The following is a 20,921-nucleotide window of genomic DNA, read 5'->3' on the forward strand; positions in this document are numbered from 1 at the left end:
CTGCATTCGCACAGTCGCTTAGCCATGCTGCAAATCTCAGTGGCAAGAAACTAGTAACTCCTGTGGTTGGGATTGACAGCTTTGTGCAGATAGCCGCCAATTCCGTACATAGATAAAATAACTGTGACATTTATGGACACTCATATGTCATCCTATGCATCTTTGGTTTGCACAGATATGATGTACTAGGCTACATTCAAACAGGAATTCATGGGTGCAAAGTTTATAGTATTCAGAGGCATCTAAATGCTGCCTTTGGGTGAAACAACACTGTGTGCTATGGCTGCATACAAACTGCCTTATTATATGGGCTAGTCTGTGTGTGAACAGAGAAGTCTGCAGATAGGCCAACCCTGGTCTCACACTGTCTGCATCCAGGGTTGTTCTGAAGCTACAACAGTTACATGCAAACAGCAGCAGAACCACCATTGATTTTTATGGAGTACAAATCTGGCATCCACCACAGTGTGTGCAGGCAGCATTTAAAACTGCCGGCAAGAATATACTGATTTCCGCCAGAGGTTGCCCCTGGCCATTCTGTGAATGTGGCCTAATTTTTTAATAGTTCTATGTTATTTACATTTTTATTGTATTATGTGAAAATGCAAACAAACAAAAAAAAAACATGTTTACTGTATAATCTGAGAGAGTTGAGCTTGAGCTTGAAAGTGTGCTGGTGACCCCCTTTTGTACTGTTTTATATACAATACAGTGGCTCAATACTCAATAGACTCAATACTCTATACTCAATATACAATACAGAGGGTGCAAGGTGTAGAGTGTAAGAATAGTGGTGATTTATTCATTTTATTTGTCAGTACTCTATATTCTATTCCTATGTATTTCAGTAACTGTTCACCTCTCAAAGATTATTCCCTGTGACTGGGTAGGTGTCTACAATCTGCTTGTGAAATCAAAGACAGCATGAAATGACAGTGATTTGTCCATTTAGAAATAAAAAATGCATCTTCGGAATACATGTAACTTAAGATCCGCTCCTCTCTTATTCAGTGCCCTTCCGAGTAATCTTCCGTCTCACTGACTTAATCTCTCTGTCTTCCTTTACAGAAGTTTTTCCATGCTGTCAGCCACATACTGGATGCGGATAATAGAGAGAAGTGGGAGGACGCACAGCAGGTGGGGAGCAGTGATGCTGTAGCAGTGAACTGCAGATCTGTGATGTCTGCCTGTGGCGTGGGTGGGCCGTTTGTGTATATGTGTGACAACCAGGGGATAATACGCACATGCTACAAAAATGTTGTCAATGTAATTACATGCATGCAGGAGTAATTCACCTGTTATGGCGAAAGCGGCTGTACGGATACTTGAGCTATACTTGTAGGGAGACAGAAACCACTGATGTCACATCACCTTTTTAGCGTACAGTTAATTCCTGAAAAGGAAGGATATGACATTGGTATGGGAGCTGTAAGAAGTACTTTTGCTATATTAGTAGGTTTTTTTCTCTTTAGGCAGTACGCACACATTATTTCACTTTTAAAATTTGATTTTCATAAGAACAGAATCTTAATGCAGTGTGTTCATTGTAACCAAGGATACCTAATATACTTTGAAACATAATAAGCATTTCTATAAAGGAGGAGACAAAAGACACACTTGTACAGTGCTGTCTTTAGCGGCAAGCTTCCTAAATCTAATCAAATTGCTTGCTAGGAGAAACAGCTCCATCTTTAATCCAGTTTCCTTCTGTCTGCTCCGTCAGGTTAAAAGCAAGTATTCACAGGAAATTGAAGCTTTGACGCATAAATCAGTGATATTCAAAAGCTGCTAGTTAAATAACGTAACTTAATATATGAACAATATGTAAAGTATAAATGAAAAAAGAAATAGATATATGGCATAACTTAAGTAGGTGTAAACTCATTCATGAGAGGCTCAACAGGTTAATATTATTTCAAAAGTCACTATCAATCATTTTAAATTAGGGCCGTAGAATTTTTTTTTTTCCTGGGGGAGGTCAGGTCTTTCAAACTTAAAGGCATCATTTACACTTTTATTTTGGGGGAGGTATGGTTAAATCATGTGACAGCAGAGTGGGGCCATGAGGCTTTGCAAAAGTTATCCCCATTCAACTGAATAGAACGCAATGCACGCAGTTGTGGTGCGGTAGTGTACTCATTAATACAGCAAGCTCCTCCTGAGCTCCCTAGTTTTTTTTGCTCAGCCCACTGGGTTGAACTAAAAAAAAAACTTACCGTGTGAACCAGGATTTAGATCTCATTCATATGTTCTAAATGGCCATGGAATGGCAAATATACCATAAATACCTACAGCCAGGATCCCAGATGTTCCAATTTTTGTCAGCTGCTCAGTCTGTTCACCTGAGCGATGGGCTGAAAAGAGCAACTGCTGTTGACATGTATCTGTACATCCAGTGGTCCCCATGTTTAAGCTCCGGGGGACAAAGCAAAACACATTGGGGTGTAGCCTGGCGGAGGTCTCTCCCATCACTACTACATTACCATAGGACTCTGTGGATGTGCGGCACCAGGAATTTTTTTTCTCTCTTCCCTTCAGTGACTACATGAGCTGGGATGAGCTCCATCCCTCGCTGACACTGCTGTAGCACATTCAATATCATCTACATTACTACCCACATTGATTGAGCCTGAGCGACACACTAACAAACTGTGGGTCACAGTGGTTACCTGCTATTAGGGACAAATTTCTGACAGAGAGATTTTATCCAAGGGCAAAAATGTATCCCTACCTGCAGGTAACCAGTGGATGTGCAGATACATGTGGATACATATTTACAGCAGCAAACAGCCTTGGCTCTTTTCAGCCCATCACTCAGGTGTACAGGCTGAGCAGATATTAGAACATCTGAGATCCCGGGTGTAGGTATTTGCAGTACACTTGCTGCACCATGGTCATGTAGGATGTATGAATGAGACCCAAGACTGGATTTTAGCTAACCTTACTATGCAAGTTGAGCAGGTGCAAGGGGCAACATATTGTGGTAGGCAGTAAATTCAGTGCTTTATTTAAACCTTAAAAACTGTGTCCTAAGAAATGTTATGAAATGTTTTAAGAGATGAAAAATGAAAAATATTGTGCACTGCCTACCACAGGATGGTGCCCTTTGCACCTGCTCAATATGGTTTTCTTTTATTCAGTCTTAAACTGTAGTAAACCCAGCTTCTGAACTTGTACCTATAAGTAAGCCTATAATAACACTTACCTGTAGGTACAGTGAATATCTCCTAACATATGGTGTTTAGGAGATACTCACATGGAAAGCAGCCGGGGATGTCACCGATGCATGTGATCTGAAGGGACGGCATACCGCTTGGTTGTACTTCTCCTGTGGAGGAGCGCAGTTCATTCTGCACTTTTCTAACCCATTTTTAGCCAACAGCCAGCTATAGCCCGCTCTCAGCTGATATCGTTGAGCAGGTCAAGGCTGTGGAAAGATCCTAACTTTAAAGTCAGGATTCACCGAGATGCCTGGACCAGTAGCTCGCTCAGCCTCTAAGTGAGCCACAGAGACCCTGAGCCAGCTGCTTGTGCCCCCTCCATTGCCTGGAATTCCAGTGAGCTTGGGGGAGGGGGGGCAGAGCCAGGGACTGACAGTCACCACTTTTTTGCTCACTGAAGGCTGAGAACTGAGTGATCAGCGGTCTTTAATCGCTCTGTTGTTGATCTTAGAAGGAGCTGGGGACAGATACAACATTGGATCGATGCTCAATCCACCTAGGTAAGTATAATTTTAAAAATTTTTAAAAAAATGTGATTAAAAAAAAAAAAGGAAAACAATCCCTTTCTCCCTCCTAAGAACCCTCTGTACTCAAGCAAAGATTACCACTTTAAAAAATCTCCCTCCTCCAAAAATTAAACCCCCCGTTTCTAAACTGACTCCCCCTAAGCAAAAATATCTCCCTCAGTCAACAGCCTATCCCCCAGCAAAGAATTTTGAAGAAAATCTCCCTTCATCCAATCAAACTGCCTCCCAGATGCAAATCCCTGCCATTAACCACCCCCTGTAAACTTCTCTACAAGAAAATCCCCCTTTCTCCAAAAGCAAACCCACCCCCTTTCCTTAACGCCCCACTAAAAAACTCCCCCAGGCTGGAATTCTAACTTCCTCCTTCCCAAAACAGAAAATGTATGACTCCCCACTTACCAGACATCAGATTCAGCACGGCACAGAAGTAGGAAAACTTCTGCATCTCCAGTCTCCCTTCGGCTGTGTCATATAATACTTTGAGGAGGAGTCTACGAGATCCGTCAACTGTGCACTGTCAATTGCCAGCATCTGAGACCTTGCAGTAATTTCATGCTTTTTCAGGGGGACCCCTTATTAAACTGAGGGGACGGGGCACAATAGAAGGAGGGCTGGCTGCTGCACTCTGAAACTCTGATTGCTTCTACTGTGCTGATACTATGGCTAAACATCAGGGACACTGTCTGGGCATTTTGCCAGGATGCTCTGGGGGGGTTTGAACACCCCTGACCCCCCATTATCTATGCCCCTGTTTTAAATCTACAACTTTTAATAAAATATTACCTAATAATCCTGCCACAAAGGTCCTTGTTCTGTCACTTCCTAATATGGTGTGACAACACTGCAGGGTTGATTTACTAAAGGCAAATAGACTGTGCACTTTGCAAAGTGCAGTTGCACTCTGCAAGTGCAATTGCTCCAGAGCTTAGTAAATGAGGTAAAGCTTCACTTTGCAAAGAGTACCCAATCACGTGCAAGGGAAATATAACACAAACAGCATTTTTGCTTGCACATGATTGGATGATGGAAGTCAGCAGAGCTTCTGCTCATTTACTAAGCTCTGGAGCAACTGCTTTTGCAGAGTGCAACTTCACTTTGCAAAGTGCACAATCAATTTGCCTTTAGTAAATCAACCCCTGTGTCCCACCCAGTTGCACTCCTGAACTTCTGGAGGTTCCACCAAAGCCACTATTGTGTACCTATAACTCAAATATCAGGGTTAGATGTACTTCCTTCCTAATGTGAAAGCTCTAAAGAGTCATATGTGAATGTTGTGTTTAACAAAACCATGAAGACACCATTGAGGCAATAACTGTTTAAGATCGGAAGGTAAATGTTTAAGATTTATATTCAAATTTAGAGTTGTAAATACACATTTCTCCTCAAACATTACATAGTCATTAGGCTGTCTTAAATGGATGTGATTTATTCTATTGAGGAATCCAACATCTGTCTTACAGGTGGCTCCGGGCTCTGTACTTCTAATGAAGGTGCTTGAAGATTACATTCACCTTATCGGGGATGCTTTAAAGCCGTTTCAGAGCTCAATCATTGTTACAGAGAATCTGGGTATGAGCCTTCTTGCTTTTCTTACTTTCTAAGAAATATTGATTATGACCTAGGGTATGGCTACAGACAAGGTAGAGAGTGACAGTAAAGTCTTGGTGCTCAGCATAACATGTACCATTAACTGATCAGCTGTGTGCCCATACTACAAGCTATACAGATTCAGCATTCTGATAAATAATTTTGTTTATTTCACATTCTTGCTGTTTTGCGATTCTTTGTTTGTACTTTTATAAGGTATACTGTATGCGTTTTTTAAAGATAAACTCCAGCCTTACTTTCACTCTTGCACAGACTCTCCTATACTGAATTGTATTACTCTGATTTTACTGCACATATGAGCTTCTCAAACTGCAGCAAGTCATTAACAGCCTGCCTCATTTCCATAATGTCCAACATCATCCAGTTCTTTTTTCCTCAGCCTTACTGTCCCTGTCTTAGCCCTCTCATTCATTTGATTTCAATTATTTTATTTATAGGAGGTTCCACATCACATATGGGTATTACCTAGGGTGGTATGCTTGCAAACGCAGCCTCCCTAGGAACGCCCACTCCTCCAGACTGACATCCACCCATCAAGGCATTCTGATACTTGCATAACTCTTCCCGAAAACCAGCCCACTGCTTCAATCAGGACTGAGGGGTCCTGGGAGTAATACTGAGGCAGGAAGCTGTGATATTTCCAGGCAGCTATGTGCAGCTCCCTCCCATCAGTCATGATCTACCTACATTGTATCGAGAAGCACAGAGACACAGTGATAAAATCGCCTGGTCTAAAATAGAGTACGAAAACAGAAAGGTTTTATTTAAAATGTGTAAAAGTGGTCCTAAAGGCTGAAGGTGTTTTACCTTCATGCATTTTATGCATGAAGGTAAAAAAAAAACTTCTGTGTGTTCTGTGTGCAGCTTCCCCCCAGCCCGCCCCAATACTCACCTGAGCACCCACTCGATTCAGCGATGTGCACAAGAGCATCGGCTCTCCAGTGACTCTCCCTCCTCATTTGCTGAGACAGCAGCTGGAGACATTGGCTCCCACTGATCTCAATCACAGCCAGACAGACAATGAGGAGCAAAAGGGGGAGGGGAGGGGCTGAGCCGTGGCCCTGTGTCTAAATGGACACAGAGGGCAGTGGCTCAGGAGCGCTCCTGCTTGGGTGCCCTCATTGCAAACTGCTTGCTCTGGGGGCATGCAACAGGAAGGGGGGCCAGAAGCGCGAAAAAAAGACCCGAGAATAGGAGCATCAGGGCTGCTCTGTGCAAAACAACTGCATAGAGCAAGTAAGTATGACATGTTTGTTATTTTAAAAAAATGCCCTTAATATCACTAAAGTACTGTATAAATAAAGCCAAAATGTTTTGTTTTTTTTTTGCTGGGGAAATTTCCCTTTACTGCCTATCCTAAAGACACAGCTGGAAATGAGATAACATGGAAGTTAATGAAATTTCAGTCTTAGATAGTTTTCACAGGAGCAATTTTGCTTCCTCTCCTGCTTTGATGACAACCCAAAACCAAAATGTATATATTTAAATTAGACTTAAAAGTCCAAGTATAAGATTGTCATATTTTGACCCAGGTTATATTAGGATCTAGATAATTGAGTTGACTGCCTTTTGGGGCAAGAAAAGATGTCTTCCCCTCTGGAAGGCAGCTTTGGGTAGAATCCTTTGTTGGGGAGGTGGAGGATGTGTTGGTGAAAGGTCTACACATAAAGATGAACTCCAGACAGATGTAAAGATGCACATACATGCAGCTCAGTATATATAAATAAATCATCACGTGCATTTTTAAATGCAACTAGTGTAAGTATCTCTTGCACTGTAATATAGAGCAGCACTCAGACTGAAAGAGAGAGGAGCAGGAATGAGAGCTGGTCAAGAGTGCTGCATGTAAGTGTGCTGACAAGGAACGTGCTGATAGGAGAGAAGAAAGTGAGCAGAGAGATTACCTCATGAGACTTACTGCTCCTTTACTGTCCAGTTGCTTAGCTGGGGATGGGGGAGGCGGCTCTTTTACAGTCATAATGCCTGGTTGTGCAATGTGGTAGGGCTGTGTAAATCTCAGAAATAGATGAACAGACATACAAATAGTTTGGGATGGAAAACAGCACCCATATATGCATTTTATTTGTGCATTTAGCGGTTTTCCTGGAATTCATGTTCCTGCACATCGGCTGTAGCCATCATGAGTACCATTATTAATTTAGATTTTCTAAAACAAAACAGGAGAAGCTGGAACATAAAAAGTAATTTATCATAATTATTAACCATGCTGCTGCTACTTTATTATTCATAATGCTGCTCACTACCACTTTTTTTTCAATGTGTCTCATGACCTGAGAAAGGTTGGGGACCTCCTTGTAAAACCTTTGATAAGCTGTTGTAATTTTCAAATGTTGTAATATACACATCAGAACCAGAATCTATGTGACCATTGCTCATCTGCTGTATGTCTGGCAGTTATTAGCATCCAAAGAGAGCCTGTCTCTGCTGTATCCAGCGATATAAACTTCCCGATGAAAGGACGAAGAGGTATGAATGACTGGGCTAGAAACTCTGAAGATAAACTTTTCATCCCCAAGGAGGTCCTGACTTTGCCTAATGCAGGTGAGCATCAGGAATATTCTTCCTGAAATCCTTCCAAGGTTAAATGCATACAAGGAATAGCCAGCCTTTCTCAAACCTTTTCTTTACACCAAAGGAACCCTTGCAATAATTTTCAGGTCTCAAGGAACCCCTGCTAAGTTTAGTCCATTGGTGGTCATGAATGCCTCTTACATTATTGGTGGTCAATAGGCAGAACTAACCCCTTTTAGGGGAGGTCAGAATACCACCCTTATGCCGTGTACATAGTTACATAGTTACATATATAGTTACATAGTAGGTGAGGCTGAAAAAAGACACACGTCCATCAAGTCCAACCTATGTGTGTGATTATGTACATACGATCCAATTTTAAGACAACAAATGTTCGATGGGAGCTTGTTGTCGGAAATTCCGACCGTGTGTAGGCTCCATTGGACATTTTTTGTCGGAATTTCTGACAACAAAAATTTGAGAGCTGGTTCTCAAATCTTCCAACAACAAAATCCGTTGTCGGAAATTCCGATCGTGTGTACACAATTTCGATGCACAAAATTCCACACATGCTCGGAATCAGGCAGAAGAGCCGCACTAGCTATTGAACTTCATTTTTCTCGGCTCGTCATATGTGTTGTATGTCACCGCATTCTTGATGATCGCAATTTCCGACAACATTTGTGCGACCGTGTGTATGCAAGTCAAGTTTGAGCCAACATGCGTCGGAAATAAATCCCAGGATTTCGCTGTCTGAATGTCCGATCATGTGTACGTGGCATTGGAGTCATGCCGCTGGCTCAGATAATTGGTGTTGGACCTAGAACTATCCAGGCACCATCACATGAGAGGTCAGTCAGGCACAGCTCAACCCCTAACCCTAGCTGTCTCTGGAGGAAACCTAGTTGAGAATGGCTGGAATAGGCAGTTCACTTAACTGCATTTAGAGTAAAGAAATTTATGTACTATTCACAATCAATATATGTTTATATTAAACATGTGGGGGCAGAAATATGAAGATTGCCATTGCTGAATGTTTTTGAAAAGGTACTGCTAACCCAATTCTGTTTCCACAGCCAAGTTTTGTTCACTATTCTGGAATAAGCCTGCAGACAATGAAGTCCGAACTCTTACCCCTCAAACTGTCATCCCTCATTGTTATTTAATTAAAGGATTATTATGACCAATATTTTTAATTTCAGTTGATCCAGGGAATATCTGATTGCCTCTTGGGGGATCAGGAAATAATTTTTTTCCCCACTGGAGCAAATTGGATCATGCTTTATTGGAGTTTTTGTTGCCTTCCTATGGATCAACTGTGGGTATAGGATTGGATCTATGGGGTTTTTTTTTACTCTGTGGGTGGAACTGGATGAACTTGTGTAATTTTTTCAACCAGACTAACTATGTATCTATATACTTGAAAATTAGCTTCTATAGAGATGTATGAATGTATGTAGTTAATATTTTTATCATAAACCTTGAATGAGTGTTTATGCTCCAAGTTAGCCCTTACTAAAGCTGAGGAAGTCATCCTGCATAAGATTGATGAATCAGTATAAAATGCTTTTTATAATGAAGCAAATATTGTTCAAATAAGTAATTTAAAGGATACCGTAACATCTCTTTATAATAAAAAAAAAAATAATGACTCTCCCTGCCATCCTCTTGGCATGTTTAAATGTAACTAAGGACTTTATGTCAAGGCCTGCTTAGTTCACGCTGCAAAAACCTGCCCACGAGCAGATGCTTTTTATAGCCTGCACACTAACACACTGCGCAGATGCAAGCAAATTGAGTTAAATTAATGTTCTCCTTGCACAAGTCTCAATTTCCAAAAAAGTTTGTAGTCTGTGCGCAAAGCATAACAGCATAAACTAGGGAAAGTCTCAGTCTGAGTTCTGTATTTACACCTTTAACCAGGAAGGTAAGGAGGTGTTATGGGGAACATTAATTTAAAGTTAACTTAGAAAACTTAGGAACACAGCTGGTTGATCACTGTTTCATCAGACATTTTTTTTAGGGTTTCCTTTTTATTCTATTCTTTAAACGTTTGTGGTTGCTTGTATTTTTAAAAGCTGTGTAGCTGAGGCTCTTAAATGGTTGCTGAATATGGGTGATCTACCTCAACAATTATTTTCCTGATGTGTAGGCTGCAACATAGGATTGTTGGGTTGTTGCCCATAGAAACAAATCAGTCTTTGACTTTCATTCTAAGACCAGCAATAAGAATATAAAACAAAGAAAAAAATATGTCCTTATGCACACAACTCCACTTCTGAGTTTTTATTTTTTCATATATCAGACCAGCAAAATATAATACGTGTTTAAGTCTTTTATGCTCTTTTTTTTTCTCTGGAAACAGAAACAGAGGACTCAACATATTTTGTCATAGGTGCAGTTCTATACCGCACTCTTGGTCTGGTCCTGCCTCCTCCAGGGAATTCGCTGGCTGTTAGTTCAAAGGTTTTGACTGTCACCATCCGACCTCTCACTAAACCTCCAGACCAGCAAGTGGTGGTGGAATTATCACATATAATCAATGTAAGTAGTAGAGGAGTACAGGCACTTTCACTAGTTTTTGTTTTTATCTTGATTTGGCTGGTACTCATGGTCTCAAGTATTCAGTTATAAAACATTATTGATTTGTCTCAAACTTCAATTGTGCAGTCAGACTGCAAAGAATTGAGATTGGATTCTTTCACCATGCATAGGGAAACAAAAAAATGTTGGGAACAAAAGTTGGTTTTGATGACTCAGCATAATTGCTGAGCATTAAAAGAGAGACATGGCCCTCGTTGGCCAGAGAAAATGTAGGCTATTTAATCATAATGTAGAGTATAAAGCTTTTTTTTTTCCTTTTTGTATAAATATACTTTTGAGATGCCTAAAATCAGATACTCAATTTTGCATGTAACCATGTAGACGATGTAGCCATATAGAATAGCGTGTCTTAGCAAACATTTCATTTTAAATGTATATAACTCTAGGTTGACCATAACAAAGGGACAAAATAGGTATTTTACAGTTTACAGATAATATATGCTATTTATACCTCCAGCCAGAAATAAAGGTTTAATCATCATTGCATCTTTTCAACTGAATTTTATCACAAAGTGTCTTCTTGTTTAACAGGGTACTTCAAGCCCCCAGTGTGCTGTATGGGATTATTCCAAAAGGTTAGTTATCCTTGTTTGATTTATATTACATTTTCAAACACAGGGAAAAATATGTCTGCTTTTTCTTCCTTTCCTACGACCTAAAAATTCTAGTTATCCAGTTTCTAGGTAGATTAGTGAAATTAGAGCTCATCATATTCCACAGAGCTGAAAGGCTTTCTATAGCAATTCAATGCTCAACTATGCTTTTTATACTGGTAGCTGTGTCAAAGACTACATTTCTAAAGCCAGATAGCTGTTAGCATAGGACTGTAAGTTTTAAAAGAAAATAAACACCTGTTTGTGACCTTGGAAGTAAGATCTAATTCCACCATGATTTGTGTATTCTTTGTCACCATTACAGTGCTGGAGAGCTTTCTACCGAGCTATTCTCAGTGTGACCACAGCTAACATGTTCTTTTTTCAATACATAATTAAATTAAAAGAAAAATCACTGCTAATGCAGTAATGGTCGTTATTATTCAGACTTTTATTCCTCCTCTGCAGAAGATTGGCATAAGTAGGTGCAGGAAGGAATGATGTTGAAAGACTTTGCAAGGGTTTCATAGTGGAGACAAGGAGCTGTCCAAATTTGAAAAGTGCTGAAACCCAGATACAGTACATACTTTTTGCAAGGCTGAATGCAAGCCAAGTAGTTTATTATAATACCCAGTGTATGTCTTGTAGAAATATTTTAGAGTTATGAAATAGGAAAGGGCATAGTTAATATGCCTGCCTGACTTCTTCAGACTTGATCAGTGAAACAGTGCAAAGTGCAGCATGGGTGTGTGTTGGGCGTTATATGTGCACTGCAGTGTTACCCAAATGCAGTTCTCATGTACCTCTTGCAGCTTGTAGTCCCCGCAATCTTCAGATGTTTAAGTAGATGCATATATGCAACAGTGAAAATGAAATGTAATGAATGTACACTTTATTCTATAAAGAGAGTTTCACTGATATACTGAGCAGATATTGCCTATACAGTATCTCTGGTCCTTACAAAGTACTCAATATAACAGTGTAGAAATAAATCATGATAGACAATGACCCAAAACAACCAGTCAGATTTCAGTTTACTGAATCTGGATTGTTAAAAGATGAATTGTGATTGTTTTGCACTTTCTGCATTACTCTTTGTCTTGGGGGATAAGACTGCAAGTTCATCTTGTTCTCATATTCAGGTGGTTATGACCAGACCAGATCTGGGATTTCATGTCTTGTCAGCACAAAAAGCTAACTAAATATAACTATTAAGTGCTAATTGCCTTGTACTTTAGCTGGATTACTTCATAGATAAGGCCTTCCAGGTGTATAATGCCCTGTACACACGACTGGTTTTCCCATCGGAATAAACTCTGAAGGTTTTTCCAACAGAGTTCTGATGGAATTCCGCTCAAGCCGTCTTGCATACACACGGTCCCACCAAATTCTGACCATCCAGAACGTGGTGACGTACAACACATACGATGGGACTAGAAAACGGAAGTTCAATAGCCAGTAGCCAATAGCTTCCATCTTGTCCTTGCTTCAGAGCATGCATCGTTTTTGGTACATCGAAACAGCATACAGACAAGCGGTTTTCCCGATAGGAATTGGTTCCGTCGGAAAAATGTAAAACATGTTCTCTTTCTAGGTCCGGCAGAATTTTCGACGTAAGAAGTCCGATGGGGCATACACACGATCGGAATATACGATGAAAAGCTCCCGTCTGACTCTTTCTGTTGGACATTACGCTCGTGTGTACAACTAATAACACTAATGTGCTGCCATTAAAAAAAATGAAGATCCAACCTGCCTGGCTAACACATTTCCCCAACCCCACTGCATAACTCTTGATGACATGATTACATAGTATAAGAATATGCCCTGAGAAAATCTCTTGTCTGTATCCACAAATACCACAAAAGACTTCAAGCTGTCATTGATGTTAAAGGGGGCAATACACGGTATTAAGAACTGGGGTATGTAAACTTTTGATCAGGGTAATTTGGGTAGTTTCTGTTGCCATTATGATTTAAAAAGAGTAAATACAGTTGATTGATAATAAATGGCTTCAGCCAAACACTAACCATGAGTGAAAGAAAAGTTTTTGTGTTATCATTCATATTATCTGAAAAATGGCCAAGAAATCCTATATATATATATATACACACAGCTTTAAGTGTTCATATCTAAAGCAGATATGTCCTCCAAAGAGTATGTGCTTTGTAGGTGTAGGTTGCTTCCCTCTGTCTGTGTGCGGAGGTGTGTACGTGTGTGTGTGGGTGTGTGTGAGTGGTAGAGTAAGAATCTTTTCTAAGTCCTTATCCTTGCCATGTCCATGTTTTATTATAACATTCCATCTGCTATGGTTGCCAGAGTAACGTTGATGACTGGTGAGAGGTCTAGTGATGTATGCCTGTGTTGCATTTCCTCTCGTCGTATAAGCAGCTGACAGCTTTCTGACAAGAGTCCCTAAAATAGCATGTGAGAATGCAAAAATGATCTTGGGGCTCAGTTTATCAGAACTAAGGGGATGCTAGTGTTAAAGGTACAGTTCAGTAAACGTTGCCCTGGCTACAATGTGCATTGAATAAAACTGGGTGTTTTTGTATACTCTGTAACTTAGACGTTACAGCCTTTTTACCTGTGAATGTAAATGGAACCTTTCACCTAGGGAAGACGGATTGAACTAATCATGTTTTGCTACAGTGACTGTGGCTTAAGGGGGGATTGCAGGATACATGACAGCCCAGCACAGGGAGAAGTCATAATGTTAAATGAAACCACAGAAACAGAAACCCCTCTAAACCTACAGGCTGCTAATAATTTGTACTATGTGCCAAATGCTCTCTTTTATTCTTTCTCTACTCTTTTCTCCATTTGCTTTTTTTTTTCTCATCTCCTCTTCTTCATCTATAATCCCTTGTGAATAATGCCTTGCGGCGTAGCTCCATCTCTCCTGTATTGCTTATGTTCACTATTTCTTAGTCTTTACTCACTGATTCAATGCCACTTTTCCTTTCAGCTAGTGTTTCCGATTAAACCTTTCTTTCTTTGTACTGTACATTTTAAAAAATACTATCTTTACACGTAACATTACAAATACTCTTCGTCATATTTCAAACCCTTTTACGCCTTCCGCTTGTTTACCTCTTCCCTATCGTCTTCTCTATTGTTTCTCCCCCTCATTTTGTCTTTCTGTGTCTCCCCCACACTCCTTCGCTCTCTGCCTCACTTTTCTCACTGGGTTTCTCCCACACACACATACACACATGCACACATAGTCAAGATCCCAGCCAGGAGATGCAGGCTGGCTGAGCCTGCTCTGCATATGCTCAGCATTCCTAGTAGCCTTCTATATTTACTCTCCAATATGTTATTACTGCCAATTTTGCTTTACAGTGTGCACTTTGTGTCTTCATTTTTGTGCTTGTGATCCACAGTGATGCATCCAGTGGGAGCTGGGACACCGAAAGCTGTCAGACACTGCCAACCCACCCATCTCATACCAAATGCCTTTGCGACCAGCTCTCCACCTTTGCTGTTTTGGCGCAACTACCCAAGGAAATGGTAAGTGTGGCAAAGCTTACCTTGATTACACAGGCCAGGTTGTAACTGAATATTGTGTATGTTGGCTATTCTAGATGCTGTCTGAAGCCATAGACAATGCTAGAGTTTTGCAGGCCTTGGTTTGCCAGTGTGCTTTGTGTTAGGCAGCAGATGTATAGATGTTATTGCCAAATATGACTTCCTGTGTGTGGTTTTCTTGTGTGAGGTTGTCAATACATTCATGTATGCTTAAAGGGTCGGATAGATAAATCACCTTATGTTTTTTTCCTTAGGTAGAGACATCTTTGTGGTTAAGTTCCCAGATGAATATACCTTGCATGACCATTGGGAGGGAGTCCCACTCTTAAGGGGGTTCCAAGCTTTAAGTTACGGTAGGGTAGCTTTACGTTTTAGACACAGGAAAGCAGCAGCTTAATCTAGCCATCAGACGTCACCTATAATTAAAGGGTTACATTTTAGTCACCAGGCTTGTCCTTTGGCATCTCCATATGACTATATTAGCGTCACATAAGTGAATACTTCAAGAATACTTTATCCCTTAGATTGTCATGAAGACTGTATTTAAATCGTACATGTTGTACATGGCATTATGTGATCATTCAAAAAAATGACGATATGAATGAAGACCCTGCATTGTTTTTTGGAATGAAATCCCATTAAAGGGACTATCGATTGGTTGCTGGTCATATTGTAAACAGTATACAGTATATTTCCCATTTCTGCATTCCATGATATACTTTTGCTCACACCTTCCTGATCTTTTCATTGCTGTCAGGAAGAGTGATTATTTCAAAGTAGTGTCAGCTTAACAAGCCAAAAAAATAATACCTGTAAGTGGGTCACATGACTTCCTGTTGAGTCCATGATGTAAATTCAGAGATTAGAATCAATGGCCTCCCATAGCTAAATATGATTTATAATGATAAAGAGTAAACTTTGTTTTACATGATATTTGAAAATTCCTGAGGATACAGGTAGGGGCCATAATACATATACATTGGTGGCTTTTTATATTGTTATGTATTTTGTGCATTTCTATAGCTGTTAAGTAGTGAGACTATCTAGGAAAAATGCATACAGACTGACTAGCAACAGGATATTCTGTGTTTCCCTCTACTTGAATGGTATGGTTGATATACTTGTGTACTGTATGCAGATGCAACTGACTTTCCCTGAGTGATAGCTATATGCTGGTTCCAGGGTATATTGGAATGAAAAATACTTAAATAGATAGGTATTCAGCCTGTCTGCAAAGGGCATTGTATAGCGCCTGCATTTTAAACCTTTTCTACTTGTCTGATTTACTCTAAGGCACAATGGTGGTGATTCAGTAAGGGATTTGTCAGTGTGTATATAGTCAGAACCCTTGCATTAAATTCATGAAAACGCTGCAAGTTTTTCATTGTTGGTAATGTGTGTGACAAATTCAAGTAGTTCTTATTTGCATCATTTCTACAGTTATGCATACCTCCCAACTTTTTGAGATGGGAATGAGGGACACATTTTAGCAAAAGTTTGTAGGCATAGGACACACCCCTTCGCATGCCCCCTTAAAGAGGAACTGCAGTCTGCTCGCATAATTTGTAATAAAAACATCTTTGCCATTCTGAAGCTTCCCTCCAACCACTTTGCATAATTTTTTTTATATACTGTGATTCTGTACTTGCCAAATATGCTGCAGAAATCTCCCTCCACTAAGTCTAGCTGCAGCCATTTTAACTGTGGGCAGTTGAAGCTGCTGCCTGTTCACTTCCTGAATTTACACAGACACACAAAGGCACACCTAAAGCTCTGAAGCCCTGCAGCTTTCATTGGCCCTCTTATGAATCACTCCCCCTCCCTTCCTGGCAAACTCTCACGAAAGTGAGAGAGAGCTGTGCATGGTGTCATAAGCCTAGGCTAATGACCAGACAAGAAACAGGAAGTGGGCTGTATAAGGTATTTACTGGCAGAAAAAACAACAAGGGCAGAAGATTTAATAGATGGAAAAAAATGACTGAAGGTCCACTTGTATTATACAAACAAATTATTAGTTAAACCCACAACTGTTTTTTTTTTTTTTACCACTACTGTTATATATTATATTGGATTTTAAAATGTACAAATGCAGCAATTTAGAAATTGGATGAAAATGGTTTAGTACTGGTAAAACAATTTTGAAAGTGTAGCCAAGTCCCGGACCCCTGAGGCAAGATAGTGACCTCCAGAGTTAGGGACAGCTGACATCCTTTTGTGTAGAGTGGGTTACAAGGCATGGTGGGTGTAATGCAAGGTAGATTGATGGGCACCAGACACTTCTTGAATGCAAAGAGATGTATTGTCTTTTAAACAGAACTGTGGGAGAGAGGGTTAGGGCCAGGACACCCTTTTGTTGATGCAATGTACTCTGACTCTTCTATAGGCAGACAGCCATGCAGGGAAAGGCATTCAGATAGACACCACATCTGCATGAGTAGGACAACTGTCTCCTATGGCAACAATATTGTAACAGTTTCTAACACGGTTGCAATAAACTCCTCCACTTCTTCTACAATCTCCTATTGTAGAACTTCACTCAGCTGAGCTCCCAGTCTTTCACTAGACTAACAGATCAACTAGCCACTGGATCTCCTAAACCCTTCAAATCTTCTCACTCAAAATCTTCCTCAAGCGTCACCCCTGCATCCCTGCTGGGTCCCTAGCTTGGCACTCACAGGAACTCCACAAGCGTCACTGCACTGGACTGCTTGGTCCCTGGCTTGGCACATGATAACGCTCCGCAAGCATCACCTCCACTGGCTGGGTCCCTGGCTTGGCACCTGCTGAAGTTTTCCCAATTCCGGCTGGTGAGAATACTGCTTAGGTACTTGCTTCAGCTACTCACAATAGTCTCCAGTAGCAAAGTGGATGGTCCCTTAGTGGCGACAGCTTCCCCCATCTACTTCTGACCACAGCTGGTTCTCCGGCTGGCAGAACCGTTGCTTCTGGTTGGACTGCAAGCCGCATTCCCAACCTTACGCTGCTCTCTTACTTCTGGATAGGCTCTCAGACAGCCTAGCAGCCAGATGTCCCAAGACATCTGCAGAATACAGGTGATTGTTGTCACATGTACCACATAGCCAGTACTTGCCAGATATTCCTGCAGCTCCTTTGCTGTTGCTGTAGGCCTCTTGGCAGCCTCCCTGACCGGTTTTCTTCTCGTATTTTCATCAATTTTGGACGGACATCCAGTTCTTGATAATGTCACTGTTGTGCCATATTTTCTCCACTTGATGATGACTGTCTTCACTGTGTTCCATGGTATATCTAATGCCTTGGAAATTCTTTTGTACCCTTCTCCTGACATATACCTTTTAACAATGAGATCTCTCTGATGCTTTGGAAGCTCTTTGTGGACCATGGCTTTTGCTGTAGGATGCGACTAAGAAAATGTCAAGAAAGACCTAATAAAACAGCTGAACTTTATTTGGGGTTAATCAGAGGCACTTTAAATGGTGGCAGGTGTGTACTGACTCCTATTAAACCTAGGTTCACTTTGGTACAATTTGGCATGCAATTTGACATGTCAAATCGCATGACAAATCAGCGGCTAGTGGCGGCAATGGCACTGTCCAAATTGGTGCGGCACCACACTGATTCCCAAAAGTAGTTCCTGTACTACTTTTGGTGATTTCGTTGGGTAATTTGTATAGACATCTGTGCAGGAACCCGCCCAGATGTCTGTCAAATTGTCCCCGAAGTCAAACTGCATTGCTGGGTTGAAATTGTGTGAGTTCCGCTGAACTCACATGATTTCTAACCCACAGGAATGTAAATCTAGGCTTAACATGATATAAAAATCAAAAAGTCGCGCTAGAAACTGAGGGTGACAACAGGAGGTGTCAAAAAAATCTCATAAAAATATGAGGGTGAGTGATGATCACTGAGTGAATAATAAAAAATTTTGTGCTTATCAATGTAATTAAACACTGTGAAAATAAAAGATAAATCTGAAAATGGCAATTAGTTGATGGGACACAGATATTGACCACTATGTCCGAAAAGAATAATCAATAATAAGTGACACAATCACTAACAGATGAATATCTCAAAATAACAGAAAAAGTGATAATGTGACACATCTATGGAAACTATACCATAATTCATATAAAAAAACAATATAGAGATGAAGAAAAATAAACCCAAAAAAAGTCCATAACTCAAATGAAAAAATAATGATTAAAGTCCATCCATGCTAGATGACATGCATCAAACCAAGTTTGTCTCCAAGTGCTCTGTGAAAATGGAACATAAACTTGCTGTGATGACAGTAGAGTGCGCAGATAGACCTCCACCTCTTAATAAAAATGCTGTCTCTTACCAGATGGAATTGGTCTCTTACTAACAGGAGACCTAAAGGGCGGATGGCTGCAACCCCAGCCAGGGATCTTTAAAACAGGCGCTTGGCGTCCAAATCCAGGGACTCTCTCTAACTCACATCAGCATAAATGGAAATATCCCCATGTAAAAAACAAAGTGCTCCACATAGCATAAAATCCAACGTTTTATTGAGTGTAAAAATAAAGGTTGCACTTACAAAACCATTGTAGTTAAAAAGCGTATATGCGAAAGCCGGCCGGCTCCAAGGTAACCCGTGTCTTCCGGGTATGTGAATAGCGGTGTCGTCGGGACGTAGCTCCTCCTCCCTACGCCGTTTCGTCACAACAGGACGTGGTCCCGTGACCACGTCCTGTTGTGACGAAATGGCGTAGGGAGGAGGAGCTACGTCCCGACGACACCGCTATTCACATACCCGGAAGACACGGGTTACCTTGGAGCCGGCCGGCTTTCGCATATACGCTTTTTAACTACAATGGTTTTGTAAGTGCAACCTTTATTTTTACACTCAATAAAACGTTGGATTTTATGCTATGTGGAGCACTTTGTTTTTTACATGGGGATATTTCCATTTATGCTGATGTGAGTTGGAGAGAGTCCCTGGATTTGGACGCCAAGCGCCTGTTTTAAAGATCCCTGGCTGGGGTTGCAGCCATCCGCCCTTTAGGTCTCCTGTTAGTAAGAGACCAATTCCATCTGGTAAGAGGCAGCATTTTTATTAAGAGGTGGAGGTCTATCTGCGCACTCTACTGTCATCACAGCAAGTTTATGTTCCATTTTCACAGAGCACTTGGAGACAAACTTGGTTTGATGCATGTCATCTAGCATGGATGGACTTTAATCATTATTTTTTCATTTGAGTTATGGACTTTTTTTGGGTTTATTTTTCTTCATCTCTATATTGTTTTTTTATATGAATTATGGTATAGTTTCCATAGATGTGTCACATTATCACTTTTTCTGTTATTTTGAGATATTCATCTGTTAGTGATTGTGTCACTTATTATTGATTATTCTTTTCGGACATAGTGGTCAATATCTGTGTCCCATCAACTAATTGCCATTTTCAGATTTATCTTTTATTTTCACAGTGTTTAATTACATTGATAAGCACAAAATTTTTTATTATTCACTCAGTGATCATCACTCACCCTCATATTTTTATGAGATTTTTTTGACACCTCCTGTTGTCACCCTCAGTTTCTAGCGCGACTTTTTGATTTTTATATGATTTATGGTTTACTACTTTCTAGTCGCAGCTTATGCCAATTAGTGTAAGCGCAGTATTTATTTTTACCTTTCTAGGCTTAACATGAGTTTGAATGTGATTGCTTAATTCTGAAATACATCCCCAGATATAAGAGGGTGTGCACACTTATGCAACCACATTAGTTTAGTTTTTTTTATTTTTACTCCCCCCTAACAGATTTCAGTTTGTTTTTCAATTGAGTTGTACAGTTTATAGGTCACATTAACCTTCCTGTTGGTATGATTATGTCAGATTTTTGCGTCTCAAATCAGTATATTGTTTTGCATAGAAATTTGGCGTTTTATATTGTAGGCTTGTAATTCTTAGGAATAACACACTTAAATCTGTCCAAAACAAGAGTCTAGTAGACATCCCGGATATGATAAAGTTTGAAACACGAAATCATAAATTATAATGTAGCACCCTGGTGTTTTGGAAAGGTTGCTCCTAAATTTACCTGCTAGGTATAGCTACCTTGGCTAGTTGTTGAGGAACAATTGATTTCACTCTAATGCCCTGTACACACCATAGGATTTTCCGATGGAAAATGTGTGATAGGACTTTGTTGTCGAAAATTCCGACCGTGTGTAGGCTCCATCACACATTTTCCATAGGAATTTCCGACACACAAAGTTTGAGAGCAGGCTATAAAATTTTCCGACAACAAAATCCATTGTCGGAAATTCCGATCGTGTGTACACTAATCCGACGCACAAAA

The 20,921-nt window shown here is 40.4% G+C and overlaps 1 protein-coding gene across 11 annotated transcripts in view; it reads left to right on the top strand.

Annotated features, from left to right (window-relative positions):
* ADGRB2 (adhesion G protein-coupled receptor B2) overlaps window positions 1-20,921 on the top strand; it is a 744,603-nt gene that overhangs the window by 644,979 nt on the left and 78,703 nt on the right. For all 11 annotated transcript variants that reach the window (XM_073615398.1, XM_073615399.1, XM_073615401.1 and 8 more), the window contains 6 exons: window positions 1,069-1,137; window positions 5,209-5,317; window positions 7,772-7,918; window positions 10,254-10,432; window positions 11,024-11,067; window positions 14,472-14,598. In XM_073615398.1, the coding sequence (XP_073471499.1) occupies window positions 1,069-1,137; window positions 5,209-5,317; window positions 7,772-7,918; window positions 10,254-10,432; window positions 11,024-11,067; window positions 14,472-14,598 (675 nt within the window). The remainder of the gene's footprint in view (window positions 1-1,068; window positions 1,138-5,208; window positions 5,318-7,771; window positions 7,919-10,253; window positions 10,433-11,023; window positions 11,068-14,471; window positions 14,599-20,921) is intronic.

Source organism: Aquarana catesbeiana, linkage group LG02 (assembly GCF_042186555.1).
Source record: "Aquarana catesbeiana isolate 2022-GZ linkage group LG02, ASM4218655v1, whole genome shotgun sequence".
NCBI classification, from domain to species: domain Eukaryota; kingdom Metazoa; phylum Chordata; class Amphibia; order Anura; family Ranidae; genus Aquarana; species Aquarana catesbeiana.